This window comes from Macaca mulatta, chromosome 5 (assembly GCF_049350105.2).
Source record: "Macaca mulatta isolate MMU2019108-1 chromosome 5, T2T-MMU8v2.0, whole genome shotgun sequence".
Classification (NCBI taxonomy): Eukaryota; Metazoa; Chordata; class Mammalia; order Primates; family Cercopithecidae; genus Macaca; species Macaca mulatta.
This window is the reverse complement of record NC_133410.1, coordinates 158991398-159010485: the sequence shown is the minus strand read 5'-3', so window position 1 is coordinate 159010485 and position 19088 is coordinate 158991398. Positions and strand designations below refer to the sequence as shown.

General features: G+C 36.9%; 1 protein-coding gene and 1 pseudogene across 6 annotated transcripts in view; both read left to right on the top strand.

The window, feature by feature from the left end:
* LRBA (LPS responsive beige-like anchor protein) overlaps positions 1-19088 on the top strand; it is a 766998-nt gene that overhangs the window by 607330 nt on the left and 140580 nt on the right. For all 6 annotated transcript variants that reach the window (XM_028848808.2, XM_028848811.2, XM_028848807.2 and 3 more), the window contains one exon: positions 7840-7992. In XM_028848808.2, coding sequence (XP_028704641.1) covers positions 7840-7992 — 153 coding nt within the window. The remainder of the gene's footprint in view (positions 1-7839; positions 7993-19088) is intronic.
* On the top strand, positions 718-1980 carry LOC144340851 (endonuclease 8-like 2 pseudogene; annotated as a pseudogene).

Genomic DNA, 19088 nt, shown 5'->3' with positions numbered 1-19088 from the left:
TTTTTGTGGCAACCAAAATATGCCATAGGAACTTAACTCATTTATATCAACTAGCCTGTGGGAAAATTGGTTTTGTTATATGCCATTGTATGTAAAGTTGCAATTTCCAAGAACCTGTCGATGACAGTAAGTGAGGATTTGCTGTATATATGTTCACTCTCTTATTTAATTGTGCTAATTTGATGTTCTTCACACTGTATGTAAAATCTTAATAATCTCTCTCCTCAGTATTAGTTTCTTAGAAATGCTTGTCATATTTTAAATTCACGTGTAAAGTCCTCAGTTTCATGGCTCCTTCCATTTAGAAGGGGATACAAACAAGCAAGCAGTTATAATACAGATTGATGAGTTCTGTGTTAGGGAAATACAATGTATTACTTTTCCCTAAAGCTTTCTCTGGTCACCCCAACTTTTAGTCATAATTTTCTCATTTGAATTTCTAGAGTGCTAGTTGGTTTCACAACTATTTTCTCTTAAAAATATATCCTTTCTCTATTACTGATTTAGATCTGTATTCTGGAGTGGGGGGAACAGTCATATTATGTATCGCAGACCCTAAAACAGTTCTCTCTGAAGAGTAAGAACTAGCAGGAGAATGGCGTGAACCTGGGAGGCGGAGCTTGCAGTGAGCCAAGATCGCGCCACTGCACTCCAACCAGGGCAACAGAGCGAGACAGCGTCTCAAAAAAACAAACAAACAAACAAACAAAGTAAGAACTAACCTACAGGGGCGTCCCCTAGCCCTAGCAGGAGGGAGCCCGCGTGTGCAGAGGTGCTGAGAAATCTCTGCCCGGTGCTGGAGCTGCTGTGCGGGCCCTGCAGTGGTGCTGGGTCGGGCCCAGAGGCTGCCCACCCAGAGCTGGGATGCCAGAAGAGCCGTTGGTGAGGACATTTCACCGTTTGGTCTCCCCTTTTGTGGGCAAGCAGGTGATCAAGACAGGGGCAACAGTAAGCCTACAGTCTCTGTGGCTCCAGGACACCCAGGTCCATGGAAAGAAATTATTCCTTAGATGTGATCCAGGTGAAGAAATGGGGCCTGCTGGCAACAGCCCACCGCCAGAGCCTCCACGGAAAGAAACGCAGAAGGAAGGGACTGTGGACCCAAAGCAGGCCCGGGAGCCCACTGGGCAGAAGACCCTTGATGCCTTCTCACTGTCCGCAGAACTCGTCCCCCGGGGAGAGGATGATTACAAATGTTTGGAAGGAGACACACCTGCCGGAGATGCTGGGAGGTGGCTGCTTGTCAGCTCTTGTTTGTTTGGCAGCATTTGGGTGAACGATTTCTCCAGAACTAAGAAAGCCAGCAAGAGCGGGTACTGGAGGGAACCTGCCCCGAGGTTGGTCCTGTACTTTGGTGGTGGTGGTTTCCTGGCATATTATAATTGTCAGATGTCTTGGAGCTCTTCCCCAGAGGTCACACCCACCTGTGACATCCTGTCTGAGAAGTTCCATTGAGGACAAGCCTTGGAAGCTGTAGGCCAGGCTCAACCTGTCTGCTATACACCGTTGGACCAGAAATACTTCTCAGGGCTAGGGAACATCATTAAGAATGAAGTCTTATACAGAGCTGGCATCCATCCCCTTTCTCTTGGTTCAGTCCTGAGTGCCTCCATGTCAGGAGGCCCTGGTGGATCACATGGTAGAGTTCAGTACAGGCTGGCTGCAGGGCAAGTTCCAGAGCAAACCGCAGCACATGCAGGTCTACCAGAAAGAACAGTGCCTTGCTGGCCACCAGGTCATAAAGAAGCCATTTGGGCCTTCAGGAGGGTTCCAGAGGCTCACCTGGTGGTGCCCACAATGCCAGCCTCAGTTGTCAGAGTAGCCAGAACAGCGCCAGTTCTTCTAAGGAACTCGGAGTGCTCTTCATGGAATCTTGCCTCTTGGGGAACCTGATGTCTAAGTGTCTAGAGAGGAGGATATGGGCAGGGATGGGGTGCAGAGCATAGTGTGGGTCAGGGGTGCCAGTATTATAATAGTCATCTCCCTGGAGTTATGTTGAAGGCAGAGTTTTCATAGGGTTAGGTTTGTTTTTATTTTTCCTTTTATAGTTCAGTTAATTCTTCCTATTGAATTGTGCCATTGTGAAAGATGAGAAAAGTCATGATGATGGGTAACGGGAAAACCTCCCAGAAATCAATGGGGCAAGAAAAAAGAAAGCCTATGGGAAATAGCTGTGCTCCAAACATGGCTTTGCAGCTGATGTGGGGTTTTTGGGGTTTTTATTTTGAGACAAGGCTGAACTCTGTTTCCTAGGCTAGGGTGCAGGGGCATGAACTCGGCTCACTGCAGCCTTGCCCTCCCAGGCTCAAGCAGTCCTCACCTCAGCCTCCAGAGTAGCTGGGACTACAGACATGTGCCATGATGCCCGGCTGATTTTTGTTTACTTTTTATAGAGATGGGGTCTTGCCACGTTGGCCAGGCTGGTCTTGAATTCCTGCACTCAAGCGATCCTCCCACCTTGGCTCCCAAAATGTTGGGACCACAGGTGTGAGCCACTGTACCCAGCCAGCTCCTGTGTTGTTGTTGTTTTTGTTCTGCAACTTTGGTTGATTTTAAGGCCCTCCATTTTGGAAAGCAGGAAGACAGTAATTTTTTTTTTTTTTGTTCCCCTGGAGGATCCAGGGATGAGAATAGAGTGGCCTGAGAGCGGTGCTTGGGTTCAGCCTCCTACCAGGTCCTTCCTGCTGGACGCAGACACCAAGAGCCTGGAGTGGAGCAGAGAGCTGCGCCTTCTGGGGTGCTCAGTGGTCTGCAGAGAAAAGCTACTTGTTTACTCCTTAAGTCAATGTATTTGTGACTGTTGCTGTTAATATGTTGAACGATTCAGGAATCAAGGGCTATGGAGAAACTCCTTCAGGTTGTTGGCAACAGGTAAATGAAACTAGGACAGTGACATGAAAATAAATCTCTCTGTTAAACAAACAAACAAAAAAGAATAAGAACTAAATAAATGTGGTTTCTTTTTTGTGATGATGATGTGCTACATCACCCTTCATTTCTACCTAAGGTTTAAATCAAATAATTAAGAGGGGTTCTTGTGAGTTTTATTATTTTAATAAAAAATAACATTTACATTTTATTTGTATTTCTGCCCATACTGAATTCTTCCTGCATTTTTTTTGTGTGTGTATATACATATATAAATATATACATAAAATGACATGTTTACATGTTATTTATATATATATATGTATAATGTATATATGTATTTTTTTGGAGACAGGGTCTCGCTCTGTCACGTAGAGTGCAGTGGTGTGAACACAGCTCACTGCAACCTTCTGGGCTCAGGCAGTCTTCCCCATCAGCCTCTCGAATAGCTGGGACTACAGGCACAGGTGATAACCACCATACCTGGGTAAAGTTTTTTATTTTTTGTAGAGACGGGTCTTGCCATGTTGCTCAGGCTGGTCTTGAACTCCTGGAAACAAGCCATTCTTCTGCCTTGGCCTCCCAAAGTGCTGGGATTACAGGCCTTAGCCATGGTGTCTGGCCTAGAAATATATTATCCTGGCTGGGCTTGGTGGCTCACTCTTGTAATCCCAGCACTTTGGGAGGCCGAGGCAGGCAGATCACCTGAGGTCACGAGTTTGAGACTAGCCTGGCCAACATGCTGAAACCCCGTCTCTACTGAAAATACAAAAATTAACCAGGTGTGGTGGCAGGTGCCTATAATCTCAGCTACTCAGGAAGCTGAGGCATGAGATTGAACTCAGGAGGCAGAGGTTTCAGTGAGCTGAGATAGCACCACTGCACTCAAGCCTGGGTGACACAGCAAGACTCCATCTCAAAAAAAAAAAAAAAAAAAAAGATATTATCAGTTAATATATTGCTAACTTTTTACCATTTTTGAAATAGATATAAAATTATAACCTCCAACTCAAGTGTACATGAAATATCCTAATTTGAACTCAGCCCTTCTTCATATTAGGCTGGTGAAAAATTCCTTCATAGTTATTAGATTGGTAGGGCAGAGACCTTCTTTTCTCAAGGCTTGAATGAGAATCCAGGCTTATGCAATACCTAGAAAACTGGCCTTCACATCTTTAGTCCATCGTTTTCTTCATTAGTCATATCTTTATTGTCTAAGATACATATGGTCTTTTGGAGGCAGGCAGCTCTGATGATTTTACCAAGTTAGTGTTAGAAAATATTTGCTGATGCCAAAAGCCATGGTGCCAAGGGACTAGCTTCCCTGTGTGCACCATGCATGGGGCCACTGTGTACAGTAGGCAGATTGTTCTTCATGAAAGGGCACTTGATTGAGAGAAAGAACGGAAGCTAAAATCCAGCCTGTATTTACTCCATTTACCAAGCTGAATTCTCTTAGGGCTACATTAGCCTAGAAGTGTTGCTTTTTTTCTAATTCACATTGAGGCACTGTATGGGCGTATAGTGACCCTCTCACCATTCCCCATCCTCTGGGTTCCTGCCTAACCTCTTCATCCCTTCTCCTTCTCCTTTCCCCCAGTCTGGGGTGGGGGGTGGTAAAGCTGACTGTAGATTTTGAGAACTTGCTTCCCTACTCTTGGAAAACATTTATGCTTCTTCTTTGGCTTCTCTTTCTTTAAAAATACTAACATGTGACTCCTCCTTCACCTGGATACCTCACATACTCTCTGTTTGCTTAGAGATTCACACAAGACAGAAAAGAAAGATGCCTTCAGGAGACCTCTGCTCTGGACCCTGCAAATGTTCTTGAGAAAGGAAATGCCTGACTACTCTCTTAAAATTAAAGGTGAAGGGAGTCAGAGGTGAAAAAGTAGAGTAAAACACAAATACATATCTTGATAAATTTCAAGTGAAATGTTGAAAGCTTAAATTTTAGTTTTTACATTTTTAATTTTGAAATGTTTACAATGTCCATTGTATAAAATTTACATAAAATGTTTCCTTAGGAAATCACAAAATCCATAGTAATTAAATGGAAATTGATGAGTCATTACTTTCTTCCCAGCATGATAGAAATTATGTAGCTGAAAGACTTGAAAGTTTGAAATTGCTTTCTTCATATCACTTATTAAAAAATTCTTCTTTGTTTTATGGGTGGTTTGGCTCCATTTAATTTCTACTTAAAATAATGAATTTATATTTAGTTTACGGTGTCAATATTAAAGTAACATAATAATTCATAATAAATTTGTATTTAAAAATAAATTGGGCCAGGAATAAAGATATTTTTGGGAGGATTGCTTGAAGCCAGGAGTTTGAGACTAGCCTGGGCAACATAGCCAGACCCTGTCACTGCAAAAAAATTAAAAAATTAGCCAGGCATGGTGGTGTATTCCTATAGTCCTAGCCACTTGGAAGGCTAAGGTGGAAAGATGGATTAAAGTTTGAGGTTACAGTGAGCTATGATTGTGCCACTACTGTACTCCAACCTGGGTGACAGAATGGGACCCTGTCTCTTAACCAAAAAAAACAAAAACCAAAAAACAACAACAAAAAACTTGTGGAGAATATTTGTTTTGAGCAAATAAATTTTTTGTCAATTTGTTGAGTAACCTGAATGAAATAACAGATGTGGAAGATATAGACAAATATACAAAATCATAATATTTTGTTGCTATATATTAGAATGATTGAAAACTTCATTTTTGTAACAATTGCTATGAAATGTCATTTGTTCCATTCTGCTTCCTAGAATTGGTGTTGGTAAGAGTACTTTTTAGGTATATTTTTGCTATGCATTATGCATCTCTAATTTACAATAGAAATGATGAATCTCTCAAGTTTTAAAACTCAGGGGAAAACTAGCACTTACAATTCATCCATTATAATTATTGTTTTGAATCTAGGAGAATTATAAAACAAGAGCATGGTAGGTATAACCAGCAAAAGAAAGACAGTATCTTCTAATCATGATAGAGTGTCAGTGGGAGTGGAAGTGGGCAGCAGGTATTACTGAAATGAGAATAACTAGTATTTAATTAAGCAAATGCTGCTTTTGATTGTCAATGAACAAGGAAAGCATGTTCCTCCCTCTTTATTGTAAAACAAGGCCTGGGAATGGTAACATTCATCTTCAAAAGCACAGGTATTATGAAGTGAAAATAACATATTTTGGTACAATTTGTCAAAGCTGGAAATTAACTGAATACACACTTCTGCAAATTAATACTAGAAAATTATGTAGTGTTTTATTGGGATAAATCACAACATTACAAAAATCTTTTTCAATTAATTTTATTTATGTAACAATTGCTATACATAGAGAGAGATATATATGAAAGATACATGTATTCAGGATAGCCAGTTGTTTTCTCATCGTGAAAATGCTAAAAGTTTAGAGCTTCTTTTCCTTTTTTAAAAATCCCTTTGTATATAAGTTAAAAACTTAATTTAAAATGTTTAGCACTGCATATACTATGTAAGTAGAACCCAGGCTTATTTGATGACTAAGGGCACAAGCTTTATAAACAAATCCTGGTCCAACTTCCATATTTATAATATCTTAACTGATAACCTTGCACAAAGTATGTTTTTGAGCCTTAGTTCATTTTTTAAGTAGAAATGATACTTTACTTTGTAAAGTGGTTGTGAGATTAAATGTAATAAGGTTTATTGAGTTTATTTATGCTATGAGAGTATGACTCATACCATGCAATAAGTGTTAGCTCAGACAAATTGGATATAGCTTTTTGCTTCATAAAATAACACACATCTGCCTTTTCCCCTTTTGTCAATTAGAATTATATGCATTGTTTTCAAAGATGAGACTCTTAAAATTTTTGTGTGATTACAGTCTAATTTTGTTTATAGCTAAGCTTTAAACAAGGTCTTTTTTAAAAAAAAAAATTGTTCAGTTTAAATACTTTTTAAGTCTAATGGTCAGGTGGTTGTCAGCCATTTGGAAGGAGAACAAGCTCATTTCTACCCTGCCTAGTTAATTATTGTGATTGTAAACAAAGGATGTACAATTCAAAGTCAGGCAACATTTCACATGGATGATGGAGGTGATAATAGCTTAATTCCTGCTGGATTTTTTTTCTCTGCTCTGGCAAGTTCATACTGACCTTGTCCAAAATCTGATGACCTCCCTATTTTACTCAACTGTTTGGAAAGCCGGGCCTGCCATAGCTGGCCCTGAGGGGGTATCTGAAAGACCACTGAACCACTGACCCATGTCAAGACTGGATTTCAAGTCTGATCTACAGAGCGTCTGAAATAGTTATATATGGGGTTTATTACACACAAAAGGCTAAACAGCTGCATTTTTCTGCTTATTAAATGTCATTATTAAAGTTACATACTGAATTTACTCAGTTTCTCATGCAAGTCATTTTCTAGACTAATTTTAAATTTTCATCTTTTATCAGAGTTGGTGTCTTTAAACTTGACTGTTTTGAAATGTGAGGAAAATGTACTAACAAACCATGGCTAAACTGTAATAAATTGTCTTCCTGGTTGATGAAGAGACCAAGGCAGTGGCATTTTAATGCTTATTAAGATTTTGGGTTTTTCTGGCAAAAATTCCATATACCTCATAAAAAATCTAGCTAGGTTGTCATTATTGTTACAGCATGGTAATTTATGTTTATAGCTTGTCAAACCTCAGTTATTACTAAAATGTTTGTATTTAAGAGTTTTGAGGTTATGAGACATGTCATGAAGGAAAGCCTGTGAAAGGTATTTATACCAGTAAGATGTAATTTAAATTGGGTTGGATAGGATCTATCTACCTTATGAGAAACTGTGACAGGGCTATGATATGCAAAGAAAAAAAATTCCCTGTGTTTATTTTGTTCTTCTGAACAATAGAAAATGATCAGGTCCTTTTTTTGAATATCTAGTCAGTATCCTACAGTTTATAATATCACATTGTCTCTTATTTTTATATAGGAGTTGATCCCTGAATTTTATTATCTCCCTGAGATGTTTGTCAACTTCAATAATTATAATCTTGGAGTGATGGATGATGGGACAGTAGTGTCTGATGTTGAACTTCCTCCTTGGGCCAAAACCTCAGAAGAATTTGTTCACATAAACAGATTGGTAAGATAGTAATCATCTACTCTGTCTGTCATGAGCTTTTGCTCAAAGCATCTTTCATGTGTTGGTGTATAATCATTAACCCTTGCTCTTCTGGACAAAGCTGTAGGTGATAGGACTAACTGAAAGTGACATAATAGCTCAAGAATCCTTGTATGTACTTTATGAAATGTTATTGAATTGATATATAAAATAATAGTTTATTTTATGCAGAATTTAAGTTACATTCATATATACATGATAATTCAAAATAAGCGAAAATTAAAAGTGAAATTGGAATTATAAGTTTTTCCAAATTTGAGCTTCTTCTTCCAAGAAAGGAACATAATTTTGTGTTCCAGGTTAGAAGGCCATTGCACATTTTCGTAAAAGAAACAAGATTTTCAAATTACGTCCTGTATCTATCGTTTGAAGGAAATCTTCATGTAATATTGAGAATATGAAAACGTTGAAACTTAAAAGCACGTTAAATTTGTGCTTACAAACAACTCTTAGTGGACTCTTTAGTGTCCTTCATATCTGGGTTCAGTATTCTTTTTGAGACATTAATATGACTTTTTTTTTTTTTTTTTGCCTTTTAAGTTTCACAGAAGTTTGGAATCAGAGAGCTTTATTCTTAGTATTTAAAAATAGAATCTTGGCCTGGTGCGGTGGCTCACACCTGTAATCCCAGCACTTTGGGAGGCCGAGGCGGGTGGATTACCTGAGGTCAGGAGTTCGAGACCAGCCTGCCCAACATGGTGAAACCCTGTCTCTATTAAAAATACAAAAATTAGCCGGGCATGGTGGCGGGTGCCTGTAATCCCAGCTACTTGGGAGGCTGAGACAGGAGAATTGCTTGAACCTGGGAGGCAGAGGTTGCAGTGAGCCAAGATCACCCCATTGTACTCCAGCCTGGGCGACACAGTGAAACTCCGTCTCAAAATTTAAAAAAAAAAAAAAAATTAAAAAAATAAAAGTAGAAAGTTTACCGTACTCTACGTTAAAAGTGAAATCTCAGTTGCATTGTGTTTTTACTTCACACATAAAGGAAAATTGGCCGGGCGCGGTGGCTCAAGCCTGTGATCCCAGCACTTTGGGAGGCCGAGACGGGCGGATCATGAGGTCAGGAGATGGAGACCATCCTGGCTAACATGGTGAAACCCCGTCTCTACTAAAAAAATACAAAAAACTAGACGGGCGAGGTGGCGGGTGCCTGTAGTCCCAGCTACTCGGGAGGCTGAGGCAGGAGAATGGCATAAACCCGGGAGGCGGAGCTTGCAGTGAGCTGAGATCTGGCCACTGCACTCCAGCCTGGGCGACAGAGCGAGACTCCGTCTCAAAAAAAAAAAAGGAAAATTGTTGCATTTTTTTTCATGTGGCATTCCTTTCTTTTCATACCAACAATTAATCCTGTCTTCCAGATCCTATTACAGTCTCATTATTATTGAAATTTTGCATTCTATATACACTGGAAACGATGCAGGGAAGTGGAAAGAATATGTAAGCTTTGGAATCTGACCAGATTTCCCAATCCTTTATCAATCACATTGCTGATTGTGGGATCTTAGCAGTTTAACCTTTCCGAGCCTTGATTTCTTCATTTGTAGTTTTGAAATTATGAGTAAACAATTGTAATTATGTATGTAAAATGCCTAGAATATTGTCTGGCTTATAGTAGGCACTCAGGAAATAGTAAACAATATTACTGTATCACAGTCTTATGGAACATGTTGCATTTTACTTTTACCCCAAGAATTTTTTAAGGTTCTCACAAAGTTTCTGTGATTAAAGTGAGAGATGAAGACTAAGCTTGCTCTGAAAGATACTGGAGGAAATGTCAAACCTTTAAATGCGGCAGGTGTCTAGGGTCGTATGTGTTTTTTTTTCTCCAGGGACACACAGAAGTGAATAGAAGGTACATTCATACTACAACTTTTTTCTTTCAGTGATTTTTCTTTTAAAACAGATTCATTGAGGTACAATCTATATATCATAAAATTCAACTTTTAAAGTATGCAATTCAAGGAGTTTAGTAAATGTATACAGTTGTCTAACCGCCACTGTAATCCAGCTTTGGAACACTCACATGAGTACAAAAAGTTTCCTTGGGCCTCTTTATAGCCGCTGCTTCCACTGCTGGCTCCAGGCAATCACTGATTCTGTCTTTATAGTTTTGCTTTTCTAGAAATTTAATATTAACGGAATCATACAATATGTAGTCTTTTCATGCCTGTCTTCTTTCAGATAGCATGATGTTTTTTGAGATTCATCCATGTTGTGCATATATCAGTAGTTAATTTCTTTATGTTGCTGCATAGTATTCCATTTTATAGATGTATCACATTTTACAGTGTCTTTGCTAGTTAATGAACTTTTTTTTCCAGTTTGGGCTATTATAAATATTTACATGTAAGTCTTAGTGTGGACATCTGTTTTCATTTCTCTTGGGTTGATTTCTAGGAATTCCTGGATCATGTAATAAAAATATTTACCATTTTGTATTCCCACAATGTATGAAGTTTCAGGTTTTCCATATCCTTACCAAGACTTGGTATTGTCAGTCTTATTTATTTTAGCCATTCTAGTAGGTAGGTCATTGTTATTTTAATTCACATTACCCTAGTGATGAAAATGTTAACCATCTTTTCACAGACTTATTTGCTACTCATATATACATATGTTCTTTGGCAAAGTATCTATTGAAATATTTTGCCTATTTTATTTTATTTTATTTTATTGTTTATATTTTTTTATTTTATTTTTATTATTTTCCTATTTTAAAATTGGGTTGTCTTTTTATTATTGAATTGTAAGAGATCTTTGTGTATTCTCCATAAAAGTCATTTATCCAACATATATTTTGAAAATATTTTTAACTAGCCATTTTTTGTTTTTTAGTGGTGCCTTTTGAATCACTGTTTAAAAAATGTTTTAACTAAATATTAGATATGAAATATTTATACAATATATAAAAGGTACAAAATATCCTCATTATTGGTGAATATACTTTTAAGAAAAAAAAATCATGTTCTGATCTTTTTTTATTGACACACTTTTTCTCAAATATGACTTGAAATTTTAAGTCTGAAGGCAACCAGTTTTCTGTTAATCATTACCATAGTTAGTATTATTAATAATATAAAGAAGTTTGTTAGTATGTTTACTTCACTTTAAAGGAGCTCTAAAAGGCAGAAAGATTTGAATAAGTTTTGTATTAAGTTTTTCACCAGTATTTTGACAATTAAAAAATTTAATTATATAAGTTAAGGCAAGCCACTCTCCTGACAGTACCTCCCATCTCTACCCTTCTACTGCCTTCACCCCAGAAGAGCCAGGCCTATTTGGGACAGGTTTACAAGGGCACTAAGAAAAGAAGATTGTGGTTTACCAAATTGCTTTACAACTAGATTTGGATTTTGGCTACCCATGCTCTAAACTTGAGCGTGACTGTAAGGTTATATACCAAATAATATTTTGCAGCATTAACTGTGCATTTGTTATAACATTATTATTAAGTTTACTTAATATTTTTCCCAGTGGTTCCTACTGCTTGAGTTTTATAGATGTCTTCATTGTTTAGACTCTGAATTAGCTTACATTCCTAAACAGAACTGTATATAAATTATCTGCAATTCAAATGCAAACATAGTGTAGAGTTGAGTATATATCTGGTCATTTTAATTCATAATTAGGAAAGATACTTGATTTGACGTATATGTGCCTTTATGAAAGACTTTAATACCACATTCATTCATTCAAAAATATTTATTTTACACCTCTGATGAACAAAGTTTCCTTACAGTATAGTCTATATTGATTCATTTTGTAATTTTAACTTTCTACAAGTGACTAAATTGTTAGTATGGTATCTTATGTATTGGTTAGCATATTGTCACATAAGGGTTTCATCCCCCTCCTCTTTTTGGTTTACCACTTCAAGTCCACAGATTTTATGCAATGATTGCAGCTCATGAAATGCATACTACTTTGATCTGTGACCTTTTTGTGGTGCTAATCGGGTTCCTGATATCATTATACCTTACTCATTAATCATATTTCCTGCAGCCCGTCAGGCAGCCAGACAGCACAATCCTTGTTTTCAGCCCTCTGTTGGCAGGTTTCTGCTTTTCCAGATTATTACAGACGATACTTCGGCTTCTCATAGCCAGAGCCATATCAAGCTGTGTGTTACAATTAAAGTCAGATGGTCCTCAGGTTGAACAGGGATATAGTGTTGCAGCTGTCCCTCTTCCTGGAACAAGCCAGCACCAAGAACAGATGATCTATGGGACGGTGAATAATAACAGATTGTACAATACTCGGTTGGTAGCAGGGGATCAGAGAATTAATTAACTGACATACTCATGTTAAGATACCCAGCATGTCTTTTTTAAGTATTTGGTTGTTAATTCAAGAGGATAGGATATTTTTAGGAGCATGATTTTGGTAGTGAACCAGTAATGCTACATTCTCTGTTTATATTAGAGGACCGTAACTACTGTCTTACCCAACGACTTTTATCCTCAGAGTTTTCTGTAAGTAATGAAGATCTAAATGTAGGATTGGAACATTGGCTAAGTGGATGGGCTTATGAACACAGGATACTATCCTACATATTTTAAAAGGAAAATGCACCTAAATTTCATTAGTTTTTCAAAGAAGTAAATTATATTTTGTTCTGAACAGTTGGAATCAGGGTAAAACCAAAGCAGTCTTAATTATGTCCCTGAGATTGGTCCCTGTTATCTACTATTACCTGAACTAGGAAAATAATTTATTTCAGATACTGCATCAGAAATATAAATGAGAAACAGGCTTTCATACTTTCAAATAATAGAAAAATTTATGAGTTCAGAATGCCCATCATCTGTCTCTTGTGATATAATGTCAATGTTTGGACCTATATATTATACTGCCTCTTATAACCTTCAAGTTTCATGTTGAATAAGAGACAACGAAAACCATACTCTGGGCAAAGTTACTAAAAATTGGCCTTTACAGGTAGAGCATTTTGTTTTAGCCACAAGATATATAATATACATAACTGATTCAAATTATAATAGTTAATTCATTTAACATGTATTTATTGAGTGCTTGCTTATGGACCAGCACTGTTAGATTCAATGAATAAGAGACGATATCCCTATTCTTTTGGAGATTACCTTCTCTTTGATAACTTGTTGAAATAGAAGGCTTCTCAAGGCCTGGAGGTGGTATGAATCTAGCAAAGGAAGCGTTCTCTTGTTGAATTGTCCTAAGGTTACCAGTTAAAATCACATTTACTTTTTTGTATGTTCTATAGCTTTTGTCTCCTCTACTGTTTCGTAATGGTGACACAAATAGTACTCGCTTAACAAGGTAAAGAAAAATCAAATGAGTATATTATCTGCTTTCCATTATCATTAGAGAGTATGTGGACAAATTAAAAGAGATGTTATCCTTTCATTGTATTGCCTGACAGGAAAAAACAAGGTTGATGAAGAACTAAAATCGAAACTGGTTTCTATCATTGCTAATATTTAAATCTATTCAACATAAACCTTTATAGATCTTATACCTCTGAATGAATCAGGTCAATCTTGTATAACTTTTTTCTCTGAATGGAAAATTTACACTTCTCAAGTGATGACAGCATAGAGACAGAATCTCATGCCCCCCACTGAACAAGAGTGAGGAAATGACATTTAAAAACTTTTCTTAAGACCACTGACCAGACAACATTTAAAAAAAAAAAATTTGAAAATTGAAATGACAGAAACTAACATGATTTTTTCAATTTTTGTTTGTTTGTTTCCTTTTCATTTTCGATATTGATAATGATGTGCCCAAGAATGTAAACAGCCATGGTGGCTGCAGTTGGGAATAATTATTCTTAGCTGAGGGTATCTCCCTCTCATGTCTTCATCCCCTTTACTCCCAGTGCAGTGGTTGGATTTAAATCCCCTGGGAATGTAGGGAGATAGGTATGAGGAGTCTAAAATTACTATTATTTCGTTTGCTTTTAGCCATGATGTGTAATTTACTGTGAAATTTTTAGTTAACAAAGGACACCTAAATGAAAGGAAAAAAAAGATTTACCATATTGATTGTTAATTCTCCCCAAATTTATTTATAAAGTCAGTATAAAAATATAAAATCCAATCAATAGGTTTACTTTGTTTTGGTGGAAGATGATAAACTGATTTTAAAGAGCAAAGGACCATTATGGCCAAAATCCTCTCAGAGAACAAGAGCAGATTTCAGAGGGACTTGCTTTACTAGATATCAAAAATTATTATAAAGCTATAGTAATTAGGGAAGGAGAAGTAGTACACGAAAAGTGAACGGAGAACCCAGAAATAGACCAGGATATATAAAGAAACCTCATCCATTATAGAGCTGGTATTGCAGATCTGTGGGGAAAGGAAGGACTTTTCTTTTATTTCTTTTTTATTATTATTATTATACTTTAAGTTCTAGGGTACATATGCACAATGTGCAGGTTTGTTACATATGTATACATGTGCCATGTTGGTGTGCTGCACCCATTAACTCGTCATTTACATTAGGTATATCTCCTAATGCTATCCCTCCCTCCCCTCTTTTCAATTTTGGATTCTGAGATAAATAGTTATTTTATTAGTTTCCTAGGGCTTCCATAACAAAGTACTGTAATCTGGGTGGAAACAACAGAAATCTATTGTCTCACAGGTTTGGAGGCCAGAGGTCTGAAATCAAGGTTTAGCAGGGTTGGTTTCTCCTAAATGCTGTAAGGGAAGGACCTGTTCTAGCCTTCTGATTGGCTTATATATGGCTGTCTTCTCCTTGTGTCTCTTCACATCATCCTCCCTCTGTGAATGTCTGTCCGTCCAAATTTTCCCTTTTAATTAGAGCGCCATTCATATTAGATTAAGGACTCACCCTACTCCAGTATGACCTATCCTAAATAAAAACTTCTGTAATGACCCAATTTTCAAATAAGGCCACCTTCTGAGGTGCTGTTAGGTTGAGACTGTAACATAAAAATTTGGGGGGAGCGGCCACAATTCAACCTATAGCAGATATATGGGGGAAAAAATTTAATTGGAACCTCATTTTATTCCACAAACAAAATGAAAGTATATTAAAGCTTTACATATAAAGGTTAAACTATAAACTTTAACAGGATAATACAGGAGAATTTCTATGTAATATTGGAATAGGGAAAGATTTTCAAACAAGAAACAAAAAAGTGAAATATGATGTATTACATAAATTGATGGTTGGTTGTTAAACCAACCTTGCATTCACGAATATATTACACTTAGATGTTTTAAGTTCTTTTGATATGTCCTGGATTTTTGTTTTGTTAGTATTTTCTTGAGGAATTACTACTTCTGAGGATTTTTGAATCGATATTTATGAGGAATATTAGTTTGTAGTTTTCTTGTGATATCCTCATCTGACTTTATTATCAGGGTAATACTAGTCTCGTAGAATGAGACATGGCAGTGTTCCTTCTTCCTCTATATTTTTGAAAGACTGTGAAGGCTACGTATTATTTCTTTTTTTTTTTTTTTTTTTCTTTTTTTTTTTTTTTTGAGACGGAGTCTCGCTCTGTCGCGTAGGCTGGAGTGCAGTGGCCGGATCTCAGCTCACTGCAAGCTCCGCCTCCCGGGTTCACGCCATTCTCCTGCCTCAGCCTCCCGAGTAGCTGGGACTACAGGCGCCCGCCACCTCGACCAGCTAGTTTTTTTGTACTTTTTAGTAGAGACGGGGTTTCACCGTGTTCGCCAGGCTGGTCTCGATCTCCTGACCTCGTGATCCGCCCATCTCGGCCTCCCAAAGTGCTGGGATTACAGGCTTGAGCCACCGCGCCCGGCCATTATTTCTTCATTAAATGTTTGGTGGAATTCACCACTGACGCTATTTATGCATGGCCTTTTCTTTGTGAGAAGATTTTAAATTACCAAATCAGTTTTTTTACTTTTTACAGGTCTATCGAGATTTTTTAATTTTTTCTTGAATCTATGTCAGTAATTTCTTTCCTTCTTGGAATTTGTCCATTTAATCTAAGTTGTCTAATTTTATTTTTATAAAGTTGTTCATAGTATGACTTATCATTTTAATTTCTCTAAGGTTAGTAATGATGTTACCTCACTTATACTGATTTTTGGTAATTGGTATTATCTTTTTTTCTGGTTCAGTCTTGCTAAAAAGGTTTGTCAATTTTGTTGTCTTTTCAAAGAGCCAACTTTTTGTTTCACTGGTTTCCTCTATGGTGTCTCTTTCGTTGAGTTTTTACTCTAATATTCATTCTTTCCTTTTGCTTGATTTGGGTTTAGTTTACTCTAACTAAATTATTAAATTGGAAAACTACTTTTTTTATTTGAGTTTTTCTCTTCCAATATCAGCTTTTCCAATTACAATTTTCTCTTTATGTGTGGTTTTTGTTGTGTCTCTTAAATTTTGATATTTTGTTTCCTTGTTTTCATTCAGCTTATGCAATTTTCTAATATTCCTGTGGTTTCTTTCTTGGCTTATGGATTGTTTAGAAGTGCATTGCTTGGTTTCCAAATATTTTCCAAAATTCCCTTCTGTATTTTCCAAATCTGTATTTTCCAAATTTTCTCCTGTATTTTCTATTTTTGATTTCATTGTGATTGGAAAGCATACTGTGTATGATTTCAGTTGCTTAAAATGTACTGCGACTTGTTTTCAACCTAGCATGGGAGAATTCTTCACGTTCTCTTTAGAAGAATGGGTATTCTGCTATTGTTGAGTGTTCTGTGGATGTCAGTTGATTAACTTGGTTTTTTGTGTTTAACTATTCTATACCTCTGCTGACTTTCTGTTTAGTTGTTTTTTTGTTTGTTTGTTTTGTTTTTGTTTGTTTGTTTTTGTTTTGCTGGTGCGATATTGAAGTCTCCAAATGCTGTTTTCAATTCTATCAGTTTTTGCTTCATGTATATTTTGGCTCTGTTGTTAAATGGATATGTTAGCTTCCTATAGCTGCTGTAGCAAATTACTGTAAACACTTGGTGGCTTAAGCAGCAGAAATTTATTCTTTCACAGTTCTAGAGTTCAGAAATCTGAAATCAGTATCACATTCCCTCCAGAGGATGTCTGCCTGTGTCTTCACATTGCCTTCTCTTCTGTCTGTAGCCAAATTTCTCCCTATCTCCATTTTCTAAAGATACATGTGATTGCATTTAGGGTCCTCCCTCATAATCAGAATAATCTTCCCATCTTAAAATCCTCAATTTAGGCCAAGTGCCGTGGCTCATGCCTGTAATCCCAGCACTTTGGGAGGCCAAGGCAGGTGGATCACCTGAGGTCAGGAGGTCAAGAGCAACCTGGCCAACATGGCAAAACCCCATCTCTACTAAAAATACAAAATATTAGCTAGGCATGCAGGCGTGTGCCTGTAGTTCCAGCTACTCAGGAGGCTGAGGCAGGAGGATCACTTGAACCTGGGAGGTGGAGGTTGCAGTGAGCTGCAATTATGCCACTGCACTCCAGCCTGGGCAACAGAGTGAGACTCTGTCTCAAAAAAAAAAAAAAAAAAATTCCTCAATTTAATGACATTGCAAAGAACCTTTTCCCATATGATGTAGCATTTTACAGATTCCAGGGACCTGATACCTTCCTGGGGGTGAGGGGTACATTTTTCAGCCTATCACAGTGCATATATGTTTATAATTGTTACGTCTTGCTGATAAATTAACCGACTTTTTAGTCATAAATTGTCTCTGTTTTTAGTAAGTTTTGAGTCTGTTTTGCCTGATACTGTTAAAGCCACTTTAGTTCTCTTATGGTAACTGTTGGCATGGTATACCTTTTTCCATCATTTTATTTTCAACCTATGTTTTTGGATTTTGGACACTTTCAAAATGTCTTTTGTAGATAGCATATAGTTGGATGATGTTACATTTCTAGACTGACAATCTCTGCCATTTGAAGTGTTTATTCACATTTAATGTTATTATTGATAGCATAATAATAGCATAATCCAGAAAGCATCCAATAGCATAATCCAGAAATAGATCAGCACATGTAAAGAAACCTCATCTATTATAGAGTTCTATAATAGTTGGATTCATGTCTACCATTTCGTTAGTTATTTTCTTTAGTCTTGGGTCTTTTTTGTTTTTCTGTTCCTCCTTTGTCATCTTTTTTATATTAAATACTATTTCTAGTCTACTATTTTCATTGAATTTTTTACTATGTATTTGTTTTAGTTATTTTCTTAGTCATATTTATAGAGACTACAATATAAATTTTATTTTTTGAGACAGAATCTCACTCTGTCACCCAGACTAGAGTGTAGTGGTACAATCACGGCTCACTGCAGCCTCAACCTCCTGGGCTCAAGTGATCCTCTCACTACAGCCTCCTGAGTAGCTGGGAGTACAAGTGTGTGCCACTACGCCCAGCTAAGTTTTTTATTTTTCATAGAGATGAAGTCTCACTATGTTGCCCAAGCTAGTCTTGAACTCCTGACCTCAAGCAATCCTCCAGTCTTGGCCTCTGAAAATGCTGGGATCATAGGCATGAGCCACTGTGCCCAGTCTGCATTTTAAATTATCACAATTTACTTCAGCTTAATACCAACTTAATTCCAGTAAAATATAGCAGCTTTGCTCTGACTCAACTCCATTCCTTACCCCTAATTTGTGCTATTATTTGTATATATATTACATTTATATATAAGCCTACTATGTAGTGTTATAAATGTTGTATTATATGATCTTTTATCTCCTAAAGAAGTTAAGAGGAGAAAAAATACCTATTAATTTTATTCACTACTTTACCTTAATAGAAACATTTCAAAATGACATCAGAAGAGTGCATCAGGAACTCAGCATCATCTAGGAATGGAATTAAAAATCTTCATACATTAAAAGTTCTATAGAATTGAGGTTTACACTTTCAAATACCAGTGGTTTTCACCATTTCCCTAGAAAAAAAAATCTTTTTATGAAATGGATTACACATTTCTTTGTCTTTTAAATGGAGAATTCTTTCTGAACTTAAATAGCCTTTTCTGGAATACTAACAGTTGAATATTCCAGACATTTTCCATGATGCCTTGAAGTTACTGAGATGCATAGAGCTTTTTGTTCCTCACTTAAAACAATGCACATTCCTTTGCTTTC